Source organism: Chroicocephalus ridibundus, chromosome 6, assembly GCF_963924245.1.
Source record: "Chroicocephalus ridibundus chromosome 6, bChrRid1.1, whole genome shotgun sequence".
Lineage (NCBI taxonomy): Eukaryota > Metazoa > Chordata > Aves > Charadriiformes > Laridae > Chroicocephalus > Chroicocephalus ridibundus.
In genome coordinates, this window is record NC_086289.1 from 58,966,108 (window position 1) to 58,992,402 (window position 26,295).

A 26,295-nucleotide genomic window follows, 5' to 3' on the forward strand; every position below is an offset into this window, starting at 1 on the left:
TCTGTTGGTTCCGTTTCTTTTTTTTTTTTTCCTCCATAATTCCACTTTTTTTTTTTTTTTTTTTTGGGACAGCTGGAAAAAATAATATGTTTTGGTTACCCTGGCAACACGCTCCTAAACTTTTGGTGGGTCCAAGACATGCCAGGAGTTCCAAGACGGCCGGTCAGGGTGGCGGGGGCTTGCCCTGGCTCCCCGAAAGCTCTCCGGCGGGTCCGGGCATCCGTGGCCAGGACCTCCCCTCCGCACCCACCCCCCTTTGCCTGGCAAATACGGCACTGACTACAAATCGCTGGGGCACGCCACGGAATCGCAAAGCTGGGCTCCGCCAGCATAGCGTTACTTCATGCTGGATCCTATGCAAGGCGGGGGGGGGGGAAAAAAAATAAAGGGATCGCGCTTTCAGGCTGTAAAAATGCGGGTGGGAATATTTTCCAGCCTGTGTCATTTTCCGCCGAGGCCAAAATTCACATTCTGCCTCTCGCTGTTTGTGTTTTTCTCCCTGAAACTTGGGGTGGGTTTTTTTTGGTTTGGGGTTTTTTTTCATTTCAGGCTCTGTAATGCCTTTTCTCGCCCCGCTCCCCGCGGCTTCCAGCCCGCGGTGGTGGGAGGGAGCCTGGGGGGGCCGGTGGCCAGGCTCCCCGGGGAGGGGACAGTCAGGGAAGGGGGTCACCCCGTGTCCCCCCGCTGGGGTCTCATGGTGGCTACGGCGTCCCCGTCTCCGCTTCAGCGCAGGGGGAGCAAAAACCCGGGGTGGGGGGGGCGGGGAAAGCACGGCGGGGAAGCGAAGTGCCAGGTTTGGCTTCCAAGTGTCAACTGGAGATGAAACACACTCCGACTTTCGCCACTGAAGAATTAGGAAATTCAAGGGAAGTGATTCTCCCTCCCCCCTGCCCTTCCCCCCCCCTCCCCCCGCCCCGGCAAAATTTCAAGGAAACCTTGTAGGTGTAAAATTCCAAGCTTTGGGAGTTAAAACTTTCCTTTGGCCTGAAGCTAGTTGTTTCCCCCAAATTTCAGTATTTCTGTGATTTCCCTAAGGATGAGAACAGTGAGAAACGGGCACCTTCTCTTCGATCAACCAACACAAACTTTTATGTGCTTGTTTTTCGGAAGAGTTTTAGCTCTAAAGTGGAGAGGGAAGTAAAATTACGAAGAAATGTGAAATGCCAAATGTCCAATTTTTCCTGGAAGGAAGAAGCCTTTTTTTTTTTTTATTAAAAAATAATAATAAAAAAAAAAGAAACGAAGCCATTTCTGTATGGGAAAATGTTTCACTTGTTGCTGCGCGGTGACTCAGCGCTGGTGTTAAGACCTGGGGAATGAAGTTCGGTGGTTTTTAAAGGCTTTCCCGGCCCCGAGCGATGGCTCCGACCGCTGCCATCCCCTGCAGCCGGGCATCGCCTGCCCATCCCGCCGAGGAAGGGCCGAGAGCCTCATCCCCCTCCCAGCCCCTTCGCTTCCAAATGAGATTCCGACCGCCGCGATTTTGCTCCGTCCCCTTAATTGATCCCCAGCTCCCGTGGGATATTTGACACCCTTCGGTGGGACCTGCAGCTGGATCCAGCCCCGTGTGCTCCTGCCGCTCCCACCGGGAAGGTGTGCCGGCACCTGCCACCAACCTCTAAAACTTTCCCGCTGTGGCAAAACCCAACGAGCAACTGAGAAAAAAACACCCTCATCAGCTCTCGGAGGATGCTCAGTTCCTTTTCTTACCAATTTCTGCTTGAATATTTTAAAAAATGAAAAGCTTCAGGAAACAACCCCTGCCTGGTGCGAATCCGGGCTGCCAAAGTGTCACGGTGATATTATAAATTGATCAAAATAAATGAAGAAATAAAAAGGTATCTTGGGCCACAGACAACTCAAAGACAGATGCGGGGGATGTGAATAATGTTTAGCTAAAAAAACACATGTATTTCACTCAATAATGTTTCTTGCCCCTCTCCCCTTTGCTTGCGCTGAGCCGCTGATCCCAGGGGACGTGTGGGATGTCAGGGATGCTGATTGTTGCCCTGTGAAACAAAACTCACCTATAGCTGTCAAGGAACGAAGAGATACATAAATAATTTACACACATGAGTAGGATAATGGGTGTCCAGCATCCTGCGAGTCCTCCAGCGAGCCGGCGGGGTCTGTCTGGGTGCTGAGGGACCCCCATCCCCGCGGGCAATGGCAGCTCCACTCGATGAAGTCCTGAGTCTCCTGCTGTGACTTTGCTCCAGGTGGGGAGGTGACCTGGGGTCTCCGGGGGTCCCTGCCAACCTCGGCGATGCCGGGATTTCCCGCGAGCCAGCTTTGCTCCTGCTCTCTTGCCCAGTTTTTATCGCTCTCATGTCCCAGAGGTGGGACCTTGCACTTGTATCTCTCCAGACATGGAATCACCCCTGTCCCACTTGCTGGCACCTTCTCGTTACCCCAGGGGAGCTGTCGGTCCCCAAGCCTTTCATCCAACACTCGCCTCGACACGTCCCTGTGGATGCTCCTCCAGCTGGTGTCTGGAGCCCAACCATCCCGGGGACCCACCGTCCCCCAGCTCCCACCCTGGTGCCTTCCCAGCACGGACAGACCCCCCTGCAAAAGCCCAGCGCTGGTTTTCCCCTGGAGATGCTGCGTGAGGATGAATCCATCGGCTGTTCATCGACCATCACCACCACCATCCCAACCGAGCCCTAGCTCCAGCGGGAAACTTGAACTCGATCCAGGGGCACCATTGCATATTGGCATCAAACCGCCAACAGGCGAGAGGCACGGCGCGGATCCTGCCCGTCCTCCGCATCCCGGCTGGCACCGACCTCCTCTTCCTTGCCTCCTCGCCGCCACCCATCTGGGCTGCTCCTCGGCTGCCGGAGCATCCGAAGCATCCTGAAAATGTTGCCAAGATGAAACAACCTGGGGCGGAACGTGGAGCATCTCCTTCCTCCTGGGGCAGGCAGGGATGCAGCTGAGCATGGGCTTGTTCCCTGCCTGCAGCCAGCCCTGGCCCTACATCCCTCCCTGCGGCCCCGGGTACGGCCCCAGACCCACGTACCAGCACTGGGGCGGCACAGCACCAACCCATTTGAAGTAACGTAAACCAGGGGAGGGAAAGAAGCTCCCCAAAAACCCAACCCATACACACCATTGAGGAGCTGGAGGAGCTGGTGGGGACACGGGAGCCCTGACCCGTCCCATGCCACTGGCCACCAGCTCTGACCTCCCGCAGACCTGTGGGGGCTGAAGCCCAGGCTGGAGAGGGGCTTTCGGCCACGGCCATCCCCTGCCTGGTTCCCTGCCCACCACGTGCCCACCTAAAGGTCCTGGTACCAGGTCCAGGAAGGGCTTTTGGGGATCACACCCCCGAGCAAAGGCAGAGGAACGCCTACGGGGCTGCCCTGTGGGAGGATGAGGAGGCAGGAAAGGGGAAGAATGATTCCCAGCCCTGCCAGGGGACCTGTGGGGCAAACCAGGGAATACCTGCTGCCTGCAAGGGCTGGATAGCCGGGCTGCTCTTGCGCTCCCCTCAGCTGCCTGCGTCATCCCAGGCCACACATCTTCCAGCCCACAAGGGCACAAACCAAGGAGCACAGGCAGCATCCCGCATCCCTGACCCAGCTGCCTGTGTGGGCTGCACTCTCGGAGCATCCCCATCCTCCTCAAGCATCCCCGGCCTCCTCGAGCATCCCCGGCCTCCCAGAGCATCCCCGGCCTCCTCGAGCATCTCCATCCACCCTGGCCAGGGCAGGCGATGGCCAAGGTGCCCAACAGGCCAGATCCTGCCCACCACCACCAGCCCAGGGCTGCTCCAGCACCAGACTTGGCCCCAAATTCAGCCGCTGCCAGCCGCGGGGAGCAGCAAGAGTGGCAGCCCGAGCGCGGCTGGGGAGCGGGTGTGAGCGGGGAGAGACAGTGAGCTTGTCCGCCTGGTTTTTCAAGGTCACAGAGGTGGTGGGAAGGAAAGAAAAGAGAGCGAGGAGAAAAAAAGTTGACTCAGAAACCGCAGGGAATTTTTTGCCTTTTTAGAATACTGGGAAGAGAAAAAATAGCCACAGTTATTCAAAGCATCCGGGATAATAACAGCCTGTTTACTGTTTGCATGCAAAGATGGCAGGCAGGCAGCACAGCGCAGGGACAAGGAATGAGGAATTTGCCGCGCTCGCGCCACGGCCCGACCGCTTCTGCTTATCCCAGCAAAGCGCTGGGCGGCTCTCTCTGTGCCGGCCGGGGGCAGGAGCCCGGCATCCCGGCCACGACACCCAGCCGGACCCCACCATGGGCCTGGGAGGGACCTGGGGAGGATGGAGAAGGGTCTCCTGGTGCTGGAGGATGCTCGCGCTGCACCGGAGCTGGGCTGATGGAGCATCCCGCAGGGAGTCCCGGCCACCCCCATGAACACAAGGCCGTGCATCTCCCCTCGATAACAACACCCCGTGGGTCCCACCTCCGCTACACGCTGATGCTCTGCAGGGAGGGGACATCTTTGGAGCGGCTCGTAATTGCAATGGGATGCAAAGCCCGACGTGGCAACTTTGAGGGGGAAGAAGTGTTGCACCCCAGCAGGAGAGCAGGGGAGAGCCCCCCAACAAGCCCTGGTCACAGAGAGGAGCCGGTGGGCTCAGGGAGCTCAGGGAAGGCGGTGGGGTGAGGGAAGGAGGAAGGGGGAAGGGAAGGGTTCGGCAGGCCCGGCGGGGAGAGCTTCATTCCTGCCGGCCTGACGAGCAAGCCGGGACTTGAGGCGGGAGAAAGCAGGGCGGTTTGCCCGACTGGTTTGCTGGGAAGGCGGCTGCAGGGCTGGCCCACAGCATTGCCAAACTTCCCCCACAAGAATCGGGATTATTTGGAAGGGGAGTGAAATTCCCTTTCTCCCAAATCCGGCTGGGGATTTTTTGGCTTTTCGAAGAGATGTTTTCCATCCTAAGGAGGTTGTGATGAGCTTGTCTTTCCCCGTCCAGCTCTACCATTTGGCAAGTGGAAAAGGAGCGGAGATGCAAGAGGAGAGGGCGAGGAGAGACCAGGGCCAACAAAGGACCTGCCAACCTCTGAGGGTGCTCCAAGGACCAAACTCCAACCTCCAGGCTCCAAAAAGAAACGAGGAAAAGCAGGAACCAAAGCTGCAGAAATGCTGCTGTGGAGTGGCATCAGAGGAATGAGGTGCTCCTGGATGGGAATTGGACTTAGAGGATGGCCATGGGGCCCCAACAAGATCCTCAGCCTTGTCCTTGACCCTCTGTGACCACGGGAGGGACAGTAACTTCCCCAGTAGCCCACAGGCCAGACAAGCCATCTCCCTTTCATCCGTGAGAGAGCTGCTGCCCCAGGACAGGGTGTCTCACTCCAAGCCACCGGGGTGATGGTGGTGGCTTTCGGAGCAGAGCCCGCTGGCCCTTTTCCATCTCGCCGGGGCTGCGGATGTACAGCCCGCAGAAGAAGTCGCATCCAGGCGCCAGCCCGGCCAGCAGCTTGGCAGACAGCTCCTGTCACCCTGTCTTAGGGTAGTGGGGACAGGGGGACGCAAGGATTGTGGACACGAGGATGCAGGAACGTGGCGATGCAGAGACCAAGGACACAGGGATTCAGGGATACAAGGACTGAGGACACAGGGATGCAGGAACACGGGGATGCAGGGTCACGGGGATGCAGGGTCACGGGGATGCAGGGTCACAGGGATGCAGAGATGAAGGACAAAGGGATGCAGGGTCAGAGGGGTGCAGAGATAGATCAAGGACACAGGGAAGCAGGGATGCAAGGACACAGAGATGCAGAGATCAAGCACAGAGGGATGCGGGGACACAGGGGTCAGGGATGCAGGGATGCTGGGACACAAGGATCAAGGACACAGAGATCACAGACAGAGGGATGGGAGCAGGAGCAGGAGGTTTCGTTCCCACATGGTATTTCAGCTGAAACAACAAAAGAGTCACTGACAACTGCACCACGGTGACAAGGACACGTCCTGGCCTGAGCAGGAACCACGTGGGATAAAGGACTGTGGGTCCCAGCGACGCTGATGGTGAAACCCAGTGAGACGGTGCGGAAAGGGCAGAGGGAAATGCCTGTGACGACAGGGCGATAAAGCGGGTGATAACGCACACCCACGCCAGCCTTCCTTGCACCAAGGCGTGGAGCTCCATCAGGCTGTTGCTCTGGCTGGAAAGCAACCCTACCAAAACAAAGGAACCCGGGCACTGCTGCCGCATCCTCGGGGCTGTAGCAGGAGGAGCTGCGACCTCCTGCCCCAACCTGCCAGGCTCAGGCATCTTCTGCCCATGGCCCGACTCCTGCATTTACAGATGGGTTCTGAGGTTTTCCTTTCCCTTCCCAGTTTTTTTGCAGCTCTTCTCTGTCACCTCGCTATACAGTGCTGTATTCCCCCATTTTCTGGCTCCCAGAGACTGTGGAAGCCCTGGGGATGGGGGTCCACAGGGCGATGGGCAGGACGGAGGATGGCCAAGTGGTGGGCAAAGCTCTCAAGAAAAGCCCATTCCCTGAATCCCTGGACCCGGAAAGCTGCCTGCAAACAGTCAGACCTGCCGGGAGGCCGCTCTGCATCCGGATTCGGGTAAATAAAGCATGGGGCGTGAGAGCTGCGGTATGCCAGGAATGTTGCAAGCCTTCCCGGGCGGCTGCCTGCAGCTGTGGGGCAGCAGGAGCTGGGGGAGGCAGGGCAGGTACGGCCCCTGGCTGGGGGCCACCGGGACCCCCTGGCATATTCCCAGCAGCAGCAGCAGCTCCCCAGGACCTTCCCACCCGGTCCTCCCCCATCACTGGTCCCGTTTTGGGGGTGGGGGGCAGAAGGGTCCCCTCCAGACATGCCCTGTGCACTGAACAGGGGGAGCTTGTTTCCCTGCTTGCCAAACCCAGGAGGAGCCACGGGTGGAAGGAGGAGCCCAGCTCCGAGCTTCCCATTGCTCTATCTCTCTCCAACCTGCTCTTGCAGGGATGGTGACCTGTCCCACGGCCACAGGAAGCCGCAAATTTTCAGCCACGCTCCTTCCAGGTTCCTGGATGGGAAGGGTAGAGCTGAGCTGGCGTTCGGCATCGCAATCCCACCGCGACCGGTGATCCTCAACAGAGTCCTAAGCCACCTACCAGGGATGAGTTGGCAGCAAAGCTAGTTTCTTATGCCATTGTTCTGCATAATCTGAGCTGAACCCCATCGCAGAGATTTGCACAAGGTCCCCTGGTCCCCAGGGATGGCAGAATTTAAAAAAAATAATGGGCTGCCAAGAAATGCCAAGCGATGCACAAAAGGGAAAGCTCCAGCCCAGCCGGTGATGGCTCCGGCCGGGCTGCCAGCACCCAAGCAGCCAAAGCAGAGTCCTCGGGGATGCTCCCTGGGAAGCATTAATGCGACAACTATTAAAAATAAAAGGCAAATGACAGCTGCAAACAAAAAGCTCACGGAGGAAGGGCTGGGGAGCAGCATGGCGTGGTTGTGGGAGACTTAAGGGAGCCCCAGCTTGAACACCAGGAGAACTTCTGGTCTTCCAGAAGACCAAGGAGCCAGGCAGGGTGGGAAGGGCTTGGAGGTGGCTGACAAAGCCAGGGGAGAGGTTGGGGACCAGGTCCAGCTGTGCTTGAAGACGTGGCCATCAAGGACTCTGCATGGCAGGGGCTTAGGAGGGCAGGACCAGGTCTTGCGAGGAAGAGGAGGAAGATCCCATCAGGACAGAGTCACTGGAGCACTACACACAAGAAAGAAACTACTTCAACATTTCTCAGCAACTCCATCCTTTTCCCCCAACGAGGCGGGAGAAATAGGACCTCAATGGGATTTGGCGTTGATGATCTTGAGCGGTTTTTCCTCCTCTCCCAGACAGCTGCATCCCAACTCGCCGCCCTGGGAAGCTGTGAAGGGCAGAGATTCAGCCAGGAGGTCACCAGCCCCAGACCCCTTCCCCCCACTGGCGCCTCCATCTCTCCCCATCACATGGGAAAAAAGAGTATCTGTGGGTCAATATTTGGGGTTTTTTTATTAAAATATTGTTATACCAAGTGGAATGCTACAGCAATCTCGGTATAGGGCGGCATAACGAAACAGCCAGGTTTACGTTTAAATACTTAAGATAACTTAAAACACACAAACAAGAACTCGTCGTCTTTGGCAGGGAAAAAAAAACAAAGTTCACAGCACGAAAAAAACAATACTTAAAAAGAAATACCAATATTAATATAAAATATATTAAGTTGTGGGGTGTGTTTTTTTTTTCCTCTTTCATAATTTTTTGTTTGTTTGTTTTCCACTTTGTAAACAATGCACGAGAACCGAACGCATTTTTTACGTGTCTGGGAGAGAAAAATAAAAAATGCAGTTGTCCAGCAAATGCATATGTTTGAAGAAGAAAGAAAAGGGGAAAAAAAATATATATATTTACACAAAGGGCAAGGACGGGAAGCATCCGAGCTCAGAGGAGCGAGACGTCGGAGCTGGCTACGGGCAGAAGCCAGCTGCCGGTAGCCGGGGGATGTGGCGGCGGGATGAAGCCACGAGAAGGGTGGCGCGTCCCACCGCCTCCATCAGCCGTCCTCAGTTCACTCCGAGCGTTTCACCTCCGGTTTCAAGGGGATTTCTCCTCCACCTTTCATTCCCTCCATTGGCATTTTCTCTTTTGCTTCGCCACCACCCCATCCTGAACCCTCGCCCGCCCATGAGGAAAACCCCGAGGCGGGATGCAGGTGATGGATGGAGGTTTGGGGCTCCCGGCGCTTGGCTTGGCCACATGCATCCAGGCGGACAACGGGAGCCACAGAGGATCCCTCCCTGCTCTGCCCTCTCGCAAAGACATCGGCTCGTGTACAGTTTGGCAAACAGGGAGGGATTTTCCAGTCGAAGGCCAAGCAGCCGGGTGGGTGCGGATGGCCAAGAACCAGAGCCAGATGGAGTTGGGATGGGGATGGAGCCAAGGAGGGAGAGGGTGGGAAGAAACTCCCCCTGCCTCGGGAAGGAGAAGAGGCGGAAACGATAAATACGTTTGCTCCTGTCGTACAAAACCCGGGTGTATCTACAGGGGGGTGGCGAGGCCCTGCCGCCACCGCAGCGTCCCCAGGCTCCAGCGCGCCCCGCGCAGCTGGGGACCCATGTGGGTGCTGAGCGGGGACGGTGGCCCTCCCACACACCGGGGCCACCCGCCGAGACCGGCCGCGGGGCCACCGCTGAGCTCCAGGCTCGGTCCTCCTTCCCGCGGGCTCCTCCGTCCCGGGTGGGTGCAGGCAGGGCGAGCAGAGGGGCTGGTGGGCAACCCCCGGGCGGCCTTAAATCAGGATCTCCACCATGTCGGCCAGGTCCGGGGCTCGGGCAGCGGCTGAGCTCTCTGCAGAGAAAGAAGGCGAGAGCTGGAGGAGAGGCGAAGAGCACAGGCACGGCACCCGCCCCACCGAAGGCTCAGCGGGGAGCACACCGCGGGTCCAGCCTCCCCCCAAGGCGTTCAAGAAAAAAAGCTTGGCACTTTAAAAATAAAATCAACGAGCGATTGCAGGGATTGAAACCCATCAGACTCCATTGTGGTCCTTAAAATGCCTTAAAAAATCACCGATGGCAAGCCCCCAGGCTGGAGCATCCCTGGCTCTCCCTGGTGTCGGAGCATCCCCGGCTCTCCCCAGGGCTGGAGAATCCCTGGCTCTCCCCAGTGCCGGAGCATCCCTGGCTCTCCCCCGGGCCGGAACATCCTCGGCTCTCCCCCGGGCTGGAGCATCTCTGGCTCTCCCCTGGGCTGGAGCATCCCTGGCTCTGGCCCGGGCTGGAGCGTCCCTGGCTCTCCCCGGTGCCATCCCGGAGGACTCACCCAGCGAACCGGCCGGGCGCTCGGTGCCCTCACCCTGGCTGCTCTCGGCTGCCCCGTCAGTCTGCGTGCTGCCGTCCTTGCTGCCGTGCTTGGAGTGGGAGGGCAGGGGGAGGGCAGCGGGCGCTGCTGCCCCTTCAGCACTGGCTTTGCCTGCTGGAGGAGATGCCATTAGGGATCCCGACGGCTCACCAGAGAAAACCTCCCTCCCCAAGCTCTCTACTTCCAGAACCGATGGAATGCAGGGAGCAGGCAGGCGCCTCCATGTACCTGTGCTGCCCCGGGAGTTGCCCTCAGCCAGCCGGTCGCTCTGGCCACCCCCCGTCCAGCTCGGGGCGGCGGAGGCGACGAAGACGGAGGGCACGGACTTGGCCGGCCGCAGGGAGCCTTGGAGGGTTTTGCTGGGGTCCCTGCGCGAGCGCTGCTGCAGGACCTTGATGACGGCATCCTTCTCCAGGATTTGGGCATGAAGGGCTTTTAACCTGGAGAGGAGAAGAGGCAGGAGCTGGGAGAGGAGCCGGAGGCAGGGGAGGAGAATGTGGGCACTGCCTGGCCAGACCACGGCGCAAGCCTGTTGGCGAGGTGGCCCTACCTGTTCTCCATCTCCTGGTGCTTGTGGCTGGCCAGGAGGAGGTCCTCGTTGAAGCTGCTGTTGGGGGAGTGCCGCGGGGAATGGCTGATGAGGGTGGTGTCCCGCTGGGCGGCTGCGGTGGCGGCGGCATCCATGGCGAACTGCCGCATGGTGCACTCCTCCAGGTACTTCTGCTCCCACTTGGTCATGTCCGCCTCCAGGGCCAGGATCTTCTCCTCCTTCTCCCTCAGCTGCTCGGAGAGCGTGTGGGCGCTCAGCTCCGGCGTCCCCCCGCCCACGGCGCCCGCTTGCCTCTGCAGCGGCAAAAAAACAACCCCAAAAAGAGAGGATGAGGAGGTGCCGGAGGGACGCAGCACCCAGCGCGGCTGGCCGGCACCCACCACCGTCATCCCACCTGCTGAGCCCGCAGCATCTTCAGCTCCTGCTCCAGGCGGGTGCGGAGCCGCAGCTCCAGCTGCTCCCGCTTCTCGCAGGCAGCCTGGAGCTGGCCCAGGGCTGCCTGCAGCCGCTCCACCTTCTCCACGTAGGCTCGCTTCTTCCGCAGCTCGGCCTCCGCCTTGGCCGCCCGCGCCTGGGCGCTGCCCAGCGCCTGCTCCAGCAGCTCTGCCCGCCGCCGCTGGTCCTCATTGGCGCTGCGCAGCAGGGACACCTCCCGCTCCAGCTTCTCCTTCTCCTGCTGGTGCTCGTAGCCTGCAAGACAGACCCCAGCGCTCAGCCCAGGGGGGCTTGGCCGCCCTAAGGCTGGTCAAAGAAACCCCGGGGTGGGGGGGGGATATGTCTTTTCACCCCGAAGCCTGGCCGTGCCATCCCTCCCCCAGCACACAAGGGCCATGGGCATCCCAGCCACACGGGCAAACGACCAAAAGCCACCATTTGCCACATTCCAGCCCCAAATTTTGGCCCGGGGAGGGTGCGAATCCAGCCACCTTAGGGAAGGGGATGCGGTTCCTCCCATGCAACACCAACACGGTGTCTCTCTGCTAAAATAATGGATTTAGGTGTATTTTCCCCCCCAACCAAAACACTGGGAGCGTTGGAGGGAGGAGGGAGAAGGGCCGGGCTGGCGCAGGGCGGGAGTGCGGGCTCAGTGCTGGAAGAGCCGGCGCGGCGGCAGGAATGTGGGGAATGCGGGTCACGCCGCCGGCCGGCCGGGATTAATGGCTGGAGTCCAGCGCCAAGAGCGGCTCCGTCCTCCCCGGGGAAGGGCCAGAGCTGCCGCTCGCCACCCGCCACCACCTCCTCCAGCCGAAGGGGAGCGCCCCGAGCCCCGCCATCCCCCTCACAGACACCGCGGGGACCCAGGCGAGGACAGGCACCCCCCGGGGACTTACTCTGCGCCAGGAGTTTGGCCACGCTGCCCTGGTTGCTCTCCTGGCTTTCCTGGGTCTTGCTGGCCAGCTGCTTGTTCGCCGATTCCAACCGCTCTGGACCAAAGGCAATTAAACCCAATTTTGATATAAATACAAGATTTCAGCCAGAGGAAGCCTGGCTCCCGGCAGAAACACAGCGGGGAAAAGCTGTGGGACAGAGACCACCCATGGGGATGGGGACGCGGAGGTTCCCTCACCTTTCAGGTCCCGGTTGAAGTCCTGGAGCCGTCGCATCTCGCCGTCTCTCTTGTTCCTCATGGCTTTCTCCAAGGCTTCCCGCTTGGAAGACGCCTTGACGAGGTTTTCGTAATCCTCCGAGATGCGCTGGATCTCGCTCTCCAGCTGGGGCGGAGGAAGGGACAGGCCGGGGTTAGATATTCGTGGAATGAGGAAAGGAGAGGGAGATGTTGGCCAAAGCTCACAGGTCGCTCAGCCCAACCCGAGCTGCCAGAGGAGCTCAGCACACCCGTGGGACCCCCCTGGCCTGACCCCCAGCGCACGTCTTGGGGGGGAAAACTAATTTTTTCTGCCTTTCTTCTTGCAGAAGAGTCCCTCCGCAGGTTTTGGCTCTGCCGTAGCCTGGCCGGCAGGGAACAGCCGCCCCTTGTACGCGGCCGCACAAAGGGCTTTCTGTGGCGGCCGGGGATGGGGGGGACAGGCGGAGGGAGGGGGTCACCGGAGAATGGGCTCCTTCTCCCCCGTCCCGGCTGCCGCACCGCCAAAACGCAGCTGCTCGGAGGGGAGCAAGCCACCAGAGGGAGGGGGGAGTAGGGATTAAAACGCTAAAGGGGGGGAATTTTCACAGCAGCTGGTTGAGCATCCCCCCCGGGTGGGGTGAGGGGGACACACACACGATGCCAACGGGGGGGCTGCCGCCATCCGCTCACCTTCTGGATGCGGCTGGCCTTCTCGGCGCAGCTCTCCAGCTCCCGCCGCAGCTTCTCGCTCTCCCGCTGCAGCCTCTCGTTCTCCCGCAGGACGGCGTCTGCCCGGGCCAGCCGGCTGCCGGCCGAGACCGCCTGGGCGCTCACCAGGGCCTCCACGCTGGCCGGACCCAGGCTGCCCGGGCACAGGGTGCCCGGCGGCGGCAGGAACGCGGCAGGGATGTTGGTGGGCAGCACCCTGCGGGGAGGGAGGAGAAGGGATACTCGAGGGGCTTGGCAGTGCCGGGGAGCCGACGACACCAGCATCCCCGCTCCAAACCCAGGGGACAAGTGGGCACCAGTGCCTGCGGGTCACCCCAAAGGAGGAGGGAGGCTCCGGGAAGAGCCTATCCTGCTTTTCAGAGCTGGGAAAAGTGCCCTCAAACACAAGATAAACCCTGTCTTGCTGGGATGCCTTGACCTGACAACTCCAGGAACGTGGCTGGTGGGTCAGGACGGGCTCCCAGCCCACCCCGTTGCTGGGGGTGCTGCAGACAGACAACAGCTCGGCAAAGGATGGCCCTCGACAGCCGGCAGCGCTGCCCCTTTTCCTTGTTTTCTGGGCAAAGCGAGGGCTCCTGGGCACAGCTCCTCGCCACCAAACTATTAATACATCCTCAGCGTATTCGGACGAGCAGGGCCAGCCCGGCCGCCCCTCATGCCACCACTCCAAGTTCCTCGACATCCCGCGGCCGCCTCGAATACCCTGAGCGGGGCGGCCATGCACGGCCCGGCCCCGCTCCCTGCGGGCTGCCCGCCAAGGGCCTGCATTCCTGCGGGATGATATAGGAGCGAGGAAGAATAAATACATCTTCCTCGCGGCTCCCCTTCCCCTCTTTGTTCCCTGGAAGGAGAAGGTTTTCCTGCCGGAGATGCTATCGCTCTCTGCCTGGATAGGTCAGCAGGGCTGGGAGCAGCGCGTGTCCTCCCATGGAGGCTGCAATTCCCTTCTTCCCATTGTTTTCCACACTGGGAGAAGTTGTTCCCAGCCCTCCAGGCAATGCCTGGTGCTCCGGGCTCCTCTCCGTGCCTCTCTCAGAGGCAACCTGGGGCTTTGCCGGAGGTGTCAAGCCGCCAAAGCGAAGGGCAGAGCCGCCTGGCGCTGCTCATGGCCTCCAGCCCGGCCTCAGCTCGGCAGCCATCCCGCGGCACCGGGACCAAACCCGGGTGGGTTTCCACAGAGTGGGGAGCACGTTTGCCTTCCACCCTGCCCCATGCCTGTTCTAAATTTAGCCATTTCCTGAGCTGGTTCCAGCTCCTAAATTAACCCCAAATTCCTCCCAGTGCATGGGGAGGGGGCAGGGTCTGCAGAGGCAGTGAGATTTTCATCACCAGTTGGAAAAACTCAACTGTGCTGGGGGAAACTGGGGAGAGAAGGGGACCGGAGGGGTCCCTGCAGACCTCTGTGGGCTGAGCCAGATCCAGCCCCACATGGACGAGGGTTTTGGCAACAGCTGCCCCACACCCCCCACTACCCTCTGCATCCCACATCTTTCCAGCATCCATCCGGGCCGCTCCTGGGGCATCACGGTGGGGAGAGACCCAGTGGGCACCCCAAAAATGAGGCCCTGGGGGGTTACCTGATTTCGGGATGCTGAAATCCAGGACCTTCCCGGGAGCAGGGTCGGGGTTCAGCCAGGTAAGTGTCCTGGGATGGGATGACGTAGGGATACTCCGGGGGGGGTCCCCGCGGCTCGGGCCCCTCAGGGTGCTGCACTCGGAGGGCAGCGAGCTGGTGGTGGCGGGAGAGCTGGGGGTAGCTGTGGGAGGCGCTGATGGGGCTCTGCGCTTTGGCCCCGTTCCTCTCCAGCGACATCCGCATCAGCCGCTCGCTCAGCGACCGCACGTGGCCGTGCTTCAGGTCCTTCAGCCCCTCGTCGGGACGTCGGGCGCCGCTCTCAGCCCCGCGCGGACTGTTTTCACCCCGAATCCCCGGGCTGGCCACTGTGGGCTGCTGCCCACCCCTCTGCGAGGCGAAGTACTGAGAATGCGCCTTGGCCTCCTCGTAGCTGGGGAGCTCTTCGCCCTTGTGCTGGGGCTGGCAGAGCCGATAGACGCTGTTCTCCAAGTAGACGTGGTCGGAGTGATGCTCCTGGCCCTGGGGCTCCTGCCGCGTGGATTGCTGCACCATTTGGCTCTCCTCCGGGCTGAGGCTCTCCAGGGAGGAGCGGGGGCTACCAGCCCCTCCGCCGCCGCGCAGGGCCTGCTGCTGGATGGCCAGCAGCGTGCGGTTCTCCGTGAGGTTCCCATAGCGCAGCTGCTCCTGGATCAGGCGGTGCAGGACCGTCCCGTTCGAGTCTTCCGCTGTCCTCATCTCCGCCCGCGCCGTCGGCAAAGCCACGTTTCCACCCGAGAAGGGCGTCCCCAAGGACCTTAGCAGCAACCGGCCACGCTGAGGCACCTATGCGGGGAAAGAGGGGATAATTGGGAACCGGCCCGGGCAGGACGCAGAGCGGACCCTGATCGGCAAGGGTTTGTTTTCCAGGAATCCGGCTCGGTGTGTCGGCAGGCCAGCCGGGACGTGCCAGCCGGGTGGGAGCCCGTGGCGGCGGCAGCGGGAGCGCAGACGCAGCCTCCCCGCTGCCCTGGCTGAGCACCAGCGCTCTCATCGCACCCACGGCCGGGGCTGGCTCCGCAGGCCCGGGGCTGGGGGGGACCGGGGCTGAGCTCGGGGGTCGGGGTTGGCTCCCAGGGCCCCGGGGATGTGCCTGGGGATCCGGGCTGCCCCCGGGGACGGGGGCCGAGGTGGCTCCGGGAAGACCGGGCACGGAGCCACCGTGAGGCGGGCAGCACCCCCCCCCGCCGCCGCCCCCGCATGCCGGTCGAGCCGAACCGTCCCCGCACGGAGGTCCCGGTGGCAGCGGGGTCGCGGTGTCCCCTCCGGGGCGGTCACTTACCGGGGCATGGCGGAGCGGGGCGGCGGCGGTCCTGCCCGGGGAGCGCGGCGGCGGCTCTGGGCGTCCCGCCGGCAGCGGGGGCCGGCCCGGGCGCTGCTATGCCCGGAATGCGGGGGCCGGACCCGCCCGCCCCGCTCCGCACCGCCCCTCCCCGGCCCGTCGGGCCGGCTGCCGGCAGGGGGAGCGCCGACACGGACACCGGCACCGACACCGACCCCGACACGGGGGTCGTGGGGCAGCCGCAGCTGGCCCTGGCTGACAGCTTTGCCCCCCACCGCCACCTTGGGAAGGAAGGGAGCGGGATGCGCATCCCCAATCCTCGCTCCCACCTCCCCCATAAATCACCCCAAAACTCGCCCAGGCCTTTTGCCGATCACACCAGAGCCCACTGGCACCGTGAGCCCCGATGGCGTCGCTGGCAGACCCAGGGGTGCACAGAGATGCTCGGGACGCAGGGATGCTCGGGGTGCACAGGAATGCTTGGGGTACACAGGGATGCTCAGGGCGCAGGGATGCTCGGGGCGCGCAGGGATGCTTGGGGTACACAGGGATGCTCAGGGCGCAGGGATGCTCGGGGCGCGCAGGGATGCTTGGGGTACACAGGGATGCTCAGGGCGCAGGGATGCTCGGGGTGCTCAGGGATGCTCAGGGTGCTCAGGGATGCTTGGGGTACACAGGGATGCTCAGGGTGCAGGGATGCTCGGGGCGCGCAGGGATGCTCAGGGCGCTCGGCCAGCCTGGGTCCCGCAGCATGTGCCCGGGGTGGCCCAGGGGCCACACGTGTGCCACGGGGGCTCGCAGGCACACACAAGGCCTGGGGGGCAGATGCAGGAACACGCTGGGGGCTGGAGCACGCCGTATGCGTGCGGGGATCTTGCAGCTGCCGGGATCGGGGGGGCGGGGGGGGGATGGCGAGCTCTGCCCGCCAGCTGTCCGGCAGCATAAATCTTGCTGTTTAGTCGCGGCTCGGAGAGACGGGCCATTGTCTGCAGGACCAACCCAGCCCCACAGAAACCTGCCGGCCCCATCTGCTCTGCCCTCACGCCCCCCCTTCCCTGTATCCCCCTCCTCACACCCTCCTGGCTGGGGGATGCCGGATCATCCCCACCAGCTCTGGGAAAGGCGCTGGGCTCGGCACCTTTGGGTGCCTCTCTCCCGGCCTCAGTTTCCCTTTTCGAGTAGATGCCATGGGACCACGGGGGTGGCTTGTCCACCCCCACGCTGGGGGACACGAGAGGATGGAGGGAGCCATCAGGGACCAAATTCCTTTTCTCCTTTCAACACCAAGGAGCCTCAGCTCATCTTTGGGGGGACATGGAGAACCCCCAAACCTAAAGGGGAGAAACACAAGCCCTGGCTCATCCCGTCCCTGCCGGTGCGGAGCCCAAAGCCGGGGCTGCCTGCAGGGCCCCGAGACGGCAGATGGCCGGAGGGGAGGTGGCGGCGGAGAGGCAGGTGCAGGGGAAAATTGCTAATTAGCCACGGGACATTAAGCTCCCATTCTTGTGAGAGGGAACTCGGCATCTTCTGACCAGCGCAGACCCGGGAGGCAGGTCTGGGGAGGGGGGACACGGTCGTCTCCAGCCTCATCTCCTTGTTTTGCTGCTTCTGCTGGTGTGAAATCCATCCTGTCCCACCCTGGTATCACCCCCAGATCACCCCAAACACCCCAAAAACCATGGGATGCGATCGCAGGCACTGCAGCTGCAGGTCTCTCCCTCTGGGTTTTCTTCCAAAAACTGGGACAAAAGGGTAAATCCCCAACACTGAGCAGGTAACAGACTCCCAGGCAGGGCAGCATGCAGAGAAGGTGCATGGAGAGGAGGAGTTGGGACTTGGAGGAAGAAGAGCGCCACATTACATGCCCAGAGATGAAGGAGGCGGCTCTGGCACAGTCAGTCTGGATCTGGGCTCAACAAAGCCTTGCAGCAGCCCCAGCCTGGCAGGTCCTGAGCCGGTCCTGGGCACCCGGCAGCTCATCAGACACTAATGGGTCTCAAGAAACAAGTTTTTCAGCCCAGTTTTACCAGTGACAAGTCAAATCTGCCCAGTTGGAGTTTCAGAGGTGGGAATGGGCCCTGTGGGTGTGGGGAATACCTCAAAACCCTTCGCGAGGAGGAGAGGAGCGCACGGCTCTTGTCCCTGTGTCCCCAAGCACGTGCTGAGCCTGGAAACACCAGCCCAGGTCCATCACTGGATGGATGGATGGATGGATGGATGGATGGATGGATGGGTGGGTGGGTGGGTGGGTGGAGGAAGGGAAGGATGGGTGGAGGGACGGGGGGAGGGATAGATGGATGGATGGAGGGATGGAGGGATGGATGGATGGAGAGATGGAGGGATGGATGTGTGGATAGATGGATGGGTGGGTGGAGGGATGGACGGACCACTCCAAGATACCAAGCCGGCAGCAGCCGCTCCAGGATGCTCCCAGCTGTGGCCCTGCTCATTCCCAAGGGGATGGTGTGACCCACCCCGAGCCCCGAGGGAGCCAGCCCAGTTCCCCCAGCAGCCGGACTGCCTCTCCCGGCTCATCCATCGGCCTTATCATCCCTGCATCATCTTGCTTCCCTTCCTATCTTAACACTGCTCTATTTTTGGCAGCAGGAAACCCCTCCTGGGCTGATAACACCCCTTTGGAAAGTGATCTGAAGAATTTCCTCTTTTTCTTTCTAATGCTGGAGGTAAGGAAAGCCTCCACCTTTTCGTTTTCCCCTGGAGAAGGTGAAAAAGCAGCCGGCAGCCCTGGGGGCAGTGCAGTGGGCTCCCCACATGGACCCCCTGCCCAGGTGGGAGGGTGCGGGTGGGAAGCCCAGCCGGGGCCATGCCGTGGGGCAGACACTTGCCGCTCCGGCCCGATCCCCGGGAGCAGCGGGTGAGCGCAGGTGCTGGCGTCCCAGGCTCCCCGGGTGACACACGGCTCCGCAATGCCAAACCCTCCCGCTGACCTCACCACCGAGCCTTATCGGCAAGGCGTTGGAGCAAGACGAATGAGCCAAGAAAATACTCACGGGATGAGATCATCTCAGCTCTCTTTGCGGCTCCCAAAATGCCTGGGCCTTGCCGAGCCCAGATAACCGGGGCGTTACAGGCAGTTGGAGGTGCCTACAATGGAGAGGTTTGCAGCCAGCTTTCGGCTGGGCTCAGAGCATCTCCTGGGGTGATGGTCACAGTGGTGAGAGCATCCTCCAGCCACCAAGCCCCAACACAGGGGTGTGGGATGCTGAATTCCCCAAACTGCTCCCTGTAAAGCTCCCTCCAGGTACCTGCTTCTGTCCAAGATCCCAATTCAAAGTAGAACTGGGTGGAAAAGAGAGGTGGAGTTTCAAGGAACCACACAAAGCACCTTTCCTGGGTTGTTTCCCGGTGCCAGGAACTGCGTGGGGATCCCTTGCTCCTCTTTTTGCTGCTTCGTGAGCTGGTGACTGATACGGCTCTTCCTCAGTGGAGGAAGGAGAGGAAAGATCCCTCCCTGCCCAGGGAGAAAGCTTGGTGGGGGCTCAGCTGGAGCAATGGGGGGACCATGGCCAGTCCTGTTAGAAAGAGGCTGATGGGGACGTCCCCACAGGCAGCTGTCCCCCGAGACGTGGCTCCAGGGCTGCTCCTACCTGCGCCATCGCTCCAGAAAAGAGCAGGTTGCTTCCACACCTCGGAGCCGCAGCCCTGAGACTGCCCCTTGTCTGGGGGGATGCTGGGTCTGGCCCCAGGCGAGGGTCGCACAAGGTTAGGGTGCTCCTGCTCCCCCCCCACTCCTCGGCCTGGGTGCTCTCCTCTTCTCCCAGGGCTGGGCAGGACCGCCTGCCACGCAGCTGGGACATCCCGAAACCAGCTCCTGGGTGACCCAGGGGACGTCCCCACTCCCCAGTGAGGGTACTTTCCCGCAGTTCTCCATCAGTCAGACACCCAGGGAGGTGATGCCACGGTGTGTTCACAAAGCCCCTTCTCATGAATTCAGGGAGGGGAAAAGCGTGGCTGGAAACCCCCCGGCTGCTGCTCATCCACGGGATAACAAAGATTTGTGAGTGTGACACCAGCAGGGACGTGCTCCTGGGGGTGCACACTGCTGTCTTCTGCAGTGTCGCAGCTTCGCCCTCCTGGCCATCCCTGCTGCTGCCTCCAGCTCTGACGGCCGCTGTGCGGCACCGAAACCCATTTCCAGTGGCAGGGACAGCCCCAAGCCTTGCCCGACCTTTGGGAAGCTGCCACCACAGGAGCCCGGCAAGGAGGCGGCGAGGCTGGACGCCTGGGCAGCCTCCAGCCAGCACAGCCCAAACCCTGATGTAAGGGACAAGGTAGGAAACGTGCGGAACAATGTGCAAACTTGTGACAAAGCCACGTGGCCATCAGAAAGAGGGCCGGGACCCTTCTCCTCCTTCTCTCCTCTGCGTTTCAACCCCCCTGAGTCATTTCCATTCCTGGATGTTAAATTGTCCTGTTCTGCTTTCCTTTATTTCCACGTTTCCTGAAAAGGGCCTCGTTGTTCCTGACCTGCCGGCGCCGGCGCGGTGGGACCCAGAGCTTCGGTTCCAGTCGCCGACATCTGCCAAGGAGATGCCAGCGGGAGCAAAGGTAGAGCGCGGCCGCTCGCCCCCGCCCAGCAAGATGCCGGGGGCCAGCAGCCCCAGGGGACATCGCTCGGCATTTCCATAGCAAAGCCCTTCGCAGTCGTTTGGCCGCCTTCTCACGTTTGAGGCATTTTCACTCTTTCTTGAGAAATGTGAAGCGCCGGGTGTGATTTCCTGCCAGCAGAGGGGCTGGTAGGGATGTCCCCACGGCTCCAGCATCAGCAGGAGAGCCGGCAGCTCCGTCCCCTGCCCCGGCGCCAGGTGGGAGCACGGGGTGACACAGTGCCACCTGGGAAAGCGCCGCAGGCAGCATCCCCGTGCTGGCCACATTTGCACGCTTGTCTCTGTTCCAGAGCACTCCCAGGTTGATGTGGTCTCCTTGTCAGTACCCCCTCCCCACGGCCAAGCAGGGGATCAGTACCCTAATTTGGAGCCACCACCTGGAAAAGGAGGGGGGCAGTACCCAGCGGGGCAGAGGGAGAGCGGCCACCCCACTCCCTATCGCTCTTCCATGATGAAAATGAGCGCCCACCTCTGGGTCCCTGAGGAAGCTTCCCATCTTCCCGGCTGTGAGGATTCCCTGCCAGGGACACAGCCAGGGCAAAATCAGCTCAGTGTTGGCGTTCCCAAACGCAGAAGAAGTGAGAACCTATCCATCCTGGAAGAGCAGCCCTGGCCAAGTTGTGCTGGGTAAGGGGAGGAAGAAAAACGTGTTGTTCACTCTTGTGCCTACTGATGATGCTTTATGAAGCAGGCTGCCAAATAGCTGTCCCCAACACATGGGCAGGGTAAGCGAAATAAGAAGTGGGCAGGGGAGCCGTGGGCAGGGGTTGTTCTTCGGCAGGAATGCAGCAGGATTCCAAATGCAGCAGGAACTTGTTGCCTTCTTGCTGCTTTTCCTGCCTGCCCTGGCAGAGATCTGATGGTCTGTCTGGAGGGAGTTAGGCCACTCTGTGGAAAGAATTTGGGTCCCTCACAGGGCGTCCAGGAACCCAAGTCCTACCCCGTGCTGTGCAGCTTTACTGGGGGGTGCTCCCACCTCAAGGCGTTACCCGCAGCAGGAAAGCAAAGGGACAACAAGGGCAGATGCGTGGGATGGTGCCAGCCTGGGAGCAGACCCTCATTTCTGGTACCATGTCGTGGGTTTGGGGTGTACCCTCCGGGGCAGCCAAGGTGGGCACTGAGCTCCTGGTGTGAGCGTGGTGTTCCCATCCTGCTGGAAAAGGGCTCCACCACAGAGCGGGGCATCGAATTAGGCACTTCCCTGGCAGCGGCTCATCCCGTGGCTCCAGCAGAACCTGTACTCAGGGGTAAAGGAGGGAGGGAAGGGAGTGGAGGATCCCAGGATCACAGGATCACACAACAGCCCAGCTTGGAAGGGACCTGGAAAGATCATCTGGTCCAATCTTTCATGGGAAAGGGAGCCCTGCTGGGATGATCTAGCACCCTGTCCAGTCTCATCTTAAAAACCTCCAACGATGGGGACTCCACCACGTCCCAGGGGAGGCTGTTCCAGTGAATGACTGTTCTCACTATAAAAAAATTCTTTCTTATGTTGAGATGAAACCTGGCACAGCGGAACTTGTACCTCTCGCCCCTTGTCTTCTCCTTGTGGCTCCTTGTGAAGAAAGAGCCTCTGTCTTCTTTGCAGACACCCCTTAACTATCGGAAGTGATGAGGTCGCCCCTGAGCCTTCTCTTCTCCAGGGAGAAAAGATCTTCAGCCATTCCTCATAGGGCAGGTTCTCCGCTCCTTTGGTCATCTTCATGTCTCTCCTTTGGATTGTCTGCATCTTCCTTGAGTTGTGGAGACCAGAACTGGACAGAGCACCCCAGATGTGGCCTGACACGCGCTGAGTAGAGTGGGATGATCACATCTCTACCTCTGCTTGTAACGGCCCTATGGACCTAACCCAGGATCTAAATTGCCTTCATCACTGCAGCGGCTCCCAGCTGCCTCCTCTTCAGCCTGTTGTCCACCAGGACCCCAGGTCCCTTTTGGCAAGGTTGCTCCCCAGCCACACACGTCCCAACCTGTGGCTCTTGGGTTACGCCATCCCAGGTGGAGGACCTTGCGCTTGGCTTCATTAAACTTCATTCAGTCCTTGCTAGCCCCATTCAGTTCTTGCTAGCCCACCCTTTCAGCCTGCCCAGGTCTCTCTGTAAGATGGTGTCCCTTCTGACGTGTCCACCTCACTACCCGGTTTGGTGTCATCAGCAGACTTGGTGAGGGCGCCTTCAGTCCCATCACCCAGGTCATTTATGAAGATGCTGGGGTCCAGTATCGATCTCTGGGGGACCCGGCTTGTGACAGGCTGCCAGCCAGAGTCAAAACCATTGATCACCACCCTCTGAGCTCAGCCTGAGAGCCAACCAACTTCCTACCCATCTTGCAGACCACCCATCCAGTCTGTGTCTTGCAAGTTTGTCCAGGAGAAGGCTGTGGGTGCTGAAATCCAGCAGGATTTCAGGAGGATGGCAGGAAAATCCTGGGTAAGAAATGGCACCTCTTAGACTGATGGTCTAAGGAGGAGGCAGAGGTCTGCAGGAGCTTCCCTGGATCAGGGCTCTGCCACCACACTTGCTCCTGCTCGCTTGGTCTCACAGCAGTGCAGGTGGCTTCTCCCTCTCTACTTTGTTCTTGTGAGATCCCACCTGGAGTACTGTGTCCAGCTCTGGAGCCCTCAGCACAAGAGGGACATGGACCTGTTGGAGCGGGGCCAGAGGAGGCCCCGGAGATGCTGGGAGGGCTGGAGCCCCTCTGCTGGGAGGACAGGCTGAGAGAGTTGGGGGTGTTCAGCCTGGAGAAGAGAAGGCTCCAGGGAGACCTTATAGCAGCCTTCCAGTACCTGAAGGGGGCCTACAAGAAAGTTGGGGAGGGGCTGTTTGCAAGGGCATGTAGCAACAGGACGAGGGGCAATGGTTTAAACTAGAGCAGGGCAGGTTTAGATTAGACATTCGGAAGAAGTTCTTTACACTGAGGGTGGTGAGACACTGGCCCAGGTTGCCCAGAGAGGTGGTGGAGGCCCCATCCCTGGAGACATTCAAGGCCAGGCTTGATGAGGCTCTGAGCAACCTGATCTAGTTAAAGATGTCCCTGCTCACTGCAGGGGGGTTGGACTAGATGGCCTTTAGAGGTCCCTTCCAACCCAACACACTCTATGGGTCTATTCTGCATTAATGAATGAGATGTGTCGGGGAATGCCCCTGTCACCGAGGCCACACAACATGGGACAGAGTAGCTCTGTGTCACCACCAGCATCGATGGTAACATCCACACACCAGCATCCACATCCAAACACCTGAGCCATGCCTGGGAGCTGTGTTATGCTGAAAACGCAAGTGAACAGCATGCCGGGCATGAAGGTAACACCTTAACGGCACTGAGCAACCCCTGGGATGGTGACAGTGAGGGTGTCACTGGGTTGGTCACTGCTAACACACGGCTGGATTACCAGAGGGCTCATTACTCAGATGCAGCTCCAGGCAAACCCTGTGGGGACACAAAGTGGCTGTGAATCATCCCTTGACCCCCCTCGTCATGAGTTTTTGAGCTTCTACTCTTGTGGATGGTGATGGTTGTGAGAGCAGTGGGGGTTCATCGGGACAGATATGGAAAGGGGACGGTGAAGAGCGTCTCTATAGTTCCCTCCAGCCCAGCAAACGTATGGAGGAAACACAGCTGCAGCAACAAAAGTGGAGGCTGGAGCCACAGCAGCTTCAAACCCAACGTTGCCTGAGAAAGTTGCAACAGGGATAAGCCCACGGGCTGTATTGCCTCCAGTCTCGTCCATCAGGCGGACAGAGACGAGTGTAGAGAGACGGACTCCAGCAGGACCCATAACTAGCACCTATGGATTAGCCCGCAGCATAAACAGAGGCAGGGCCTCAGGAGCAGTTTGTCTCAGAGCAGGGAGACGCCGGAGGAGTCTCTTGCTCTGCCCCGACTGTCGCAGCTGTGCATGGCAGAAACGTTCTTTCCTTCTATACTCCAGCTCCAGGGAGCAGGCAGCAGCCACACCAGCTGCTCCATGCAGGGATGTGTGTCCCCAGCTCTCCTGCACTGCTACCTGTCCCTCCTCCCGCGTCTCAGCTTGGGGGGACATGCAGACCCTCCTTAGCCGCCTGCTCAGCAGTGACATTACACTTAAGCGCTCTGTTCCTGGACCTCCTTGTCCTGGCAGCGTCCCTCCCCTGGCACACAGCTCGGATGCTGCCTCTAGCCATGGAGAAAAGCAAAGATAAAAGTGAGAGGACCAGGACATGACAGTGACGGGTACTGAACCCTCTGGTGGCAAGTTCCCACCAGACTCCCATGCTGAAGGTCGTCTTGCTTGCAGTAATGACTTTCTGGCTGGCAGCCTGCAGCTCTGCTCCATCAGCCAGCTTTTTTTGCCAAGGTGAACCTCCTCTGGGAACATGGGGACAGGTCCACATGTCTGCCTTGCACAACGCAGCATCAGTTCAGGAATCCCACAGCCAGCTCTGGGCAAGGACGGTGCCGGAACGCAAGTTCAGGTGTCGCAAGAGCAATAGCTGCATTAACTGGGGCAAATTAGAGCCCCTTTGGCCAGGATGCTGGAGATATTTTTGTTGTTCTGGAGGTGGCCCGTTCTTCAGAGCTAACCTGGCACTCCTGCATCGCATGCAGGCAGAGACGACACACCTGGAAGCCTCCACAGAGAACATAGAGATGAAGCCCAAGTGCACCAACGAGGTGGTCCTGGTCTTCTCTGAAGTCTGCCCCTTTTTTGTCTCCCCAGGACCCATCTCCTGGAGAAACCTTCATCCATGCATGGGGTAAACCTCACCCTTCAGCCCACCATGGGAAAGTTAGATTGCCCACTGAGCAAAGACCTTCAAGTGGAGCTGCATGTTTTAGCTGCGTGCTCGATGACACAATAGAAAATGCCTCCAAAGTCCCAGCCCTCTGGAGCATTTCCTTCGCTCGCTGGAATTTCCGTTTATTTCTTCCTCTCCCAGGCTCTTACTGAAAACCGGTGTCACCACATGTGTCTCCTCGGCAGGCTCTGGAGACCGGCCAGCTCTCTTGGTCCCCCCCCCCCGCCTCAGGTCTCTCACCGATGTGCCGGGCATTTGTGAGGCGCGAGCTCCCGGAGGGTGTCAGCTTCGGCTCGCCCCTTGATTAATCACCGAAGGCGACTCTGCCAATCAAGGAAAGATTTACAAGGCGGGCAGGAAGCTCTTGTTTTCACAGGAGTGCCTCAAACACACGCACACAGTAGGAAAAGCAAACATTCCAGGCATACCAAGGGATCCACAGGATAAAAATTCCCCAAACAGCCCAGATTAAGATACTTGGCGGCACATGGAAACACTAAAACCTGGACTCAAGGATTTAATTGTCTTATTTAGCAGAGAGGCCCGAGCGCTGCGTGGAACAACCTGAGCTGCATGGGAACAGCCACCCCGGGGGGGCAGGGAGAGGGTCAGCAACGATGCCCTCCCTACAATAAAGGTCAGGACTGGCCCCCACCCCTCTCCCAGCTCCATATGGTCGCCAGAGCCTTCTGGCAGAATTTAGCGCGAGTTTTCCTTTGGAAAAGCTCAGCCCTGCTCCTTAGCAAGTCAGGCAGGGGTCACCCTGAATCAACCTAATGCCGAATCCGAGCCCGTCGGAGCAGAGACGACCACTGCTCCAGCTCCTGAGGCCGAGCCCCCTGAGAGCAGCGGTCGTCGTGCTAGGTCGATGCCCGTTGCCTCCCGTCCTACCCTAAAGCCCTCCTAAGCGAGCGGAAACATTCCCATCTTCTCTGGTCCCAAACGGCAAGCCAGGAGATGCGGCAATGCCCCCGCAACTGCTCACTCTCACTGAAATACCCCTCACGCATCATCAGGGTGGAATGAGAAGAGAAACGGGCAACCTAGAGCAGGTCCGGTCCCACCAGCGGGTTATTCTACAGAATAACCTGTCTCCTGGGCTGTGTGACCACCTCACTCCCTGGCTGGTCCCCAACCGTTGCTGTTTGATGAACAGCAGCAATATTTTTCATTTCAAGGGACCATGAGAGAGGCAGGAGGGAAACAGCACTTTGGTTTCTTTATGAAAAACAAAAATCAGTCTAAATGATGTGCTTCCCCTTTCTCTGATGCTCTTTTGAACTTCCTTTATTTGATTTGAAACAATTTTTTCAAGGGAGTTCACTCCCTGGCTGTATTTCCCAGAACTTGCTCCT

At 60.0% G+C, this 26,295-nt stretch overlaps 1 protein-coding gene across 2 annotated transcripts; it reads right to left on the bottom strand.

Annotated features, from left to right (window-relative positions):
- Positions 1–7,933: 7,933 nt before the first annotated feature.
- AMOTL2 (angiomotin like 2) lies at positions 7,934–15,652 on the bottom strand. Of its 2 annotated transcripts, none has more exons than XM_063339549.1 (10): positions 15,535–15,652; positions 14,218–15,038; positions 12,602–12,836; positions 11,912–12,056; positions 11,676–11,768; positions 10,739–11,034; positions 10,345–10,637; positions 10,023–10,234; positions 9,756–9,905; positions 7,934–9,284 (listed from the first exon to the last, which is right to left on the bottom strand). In XM_063339549.1, exons 2-10 carry the CDS (start codon positions 14,949–14,951, stop codon positions 9,226–9,228), a joined length of 2,217 nt encoding a protein of 738 aa, XP_063195619.1. In that variant the 5' UTR covers positions 14,952–15,038; positions 15,535–15,652; the 3' UTR covers positions 7,934–9,225. The 2 variants fall into 2 exon arrangements, with proteins under 2 accessions (XP_063195619.1, XP_063195618.1); XM_063339548.1 differs by having other exon boundaries at positions 9,756–9,908.
- Positions 15,653–26,295: the final 10,643 nt, after the last annotated feature.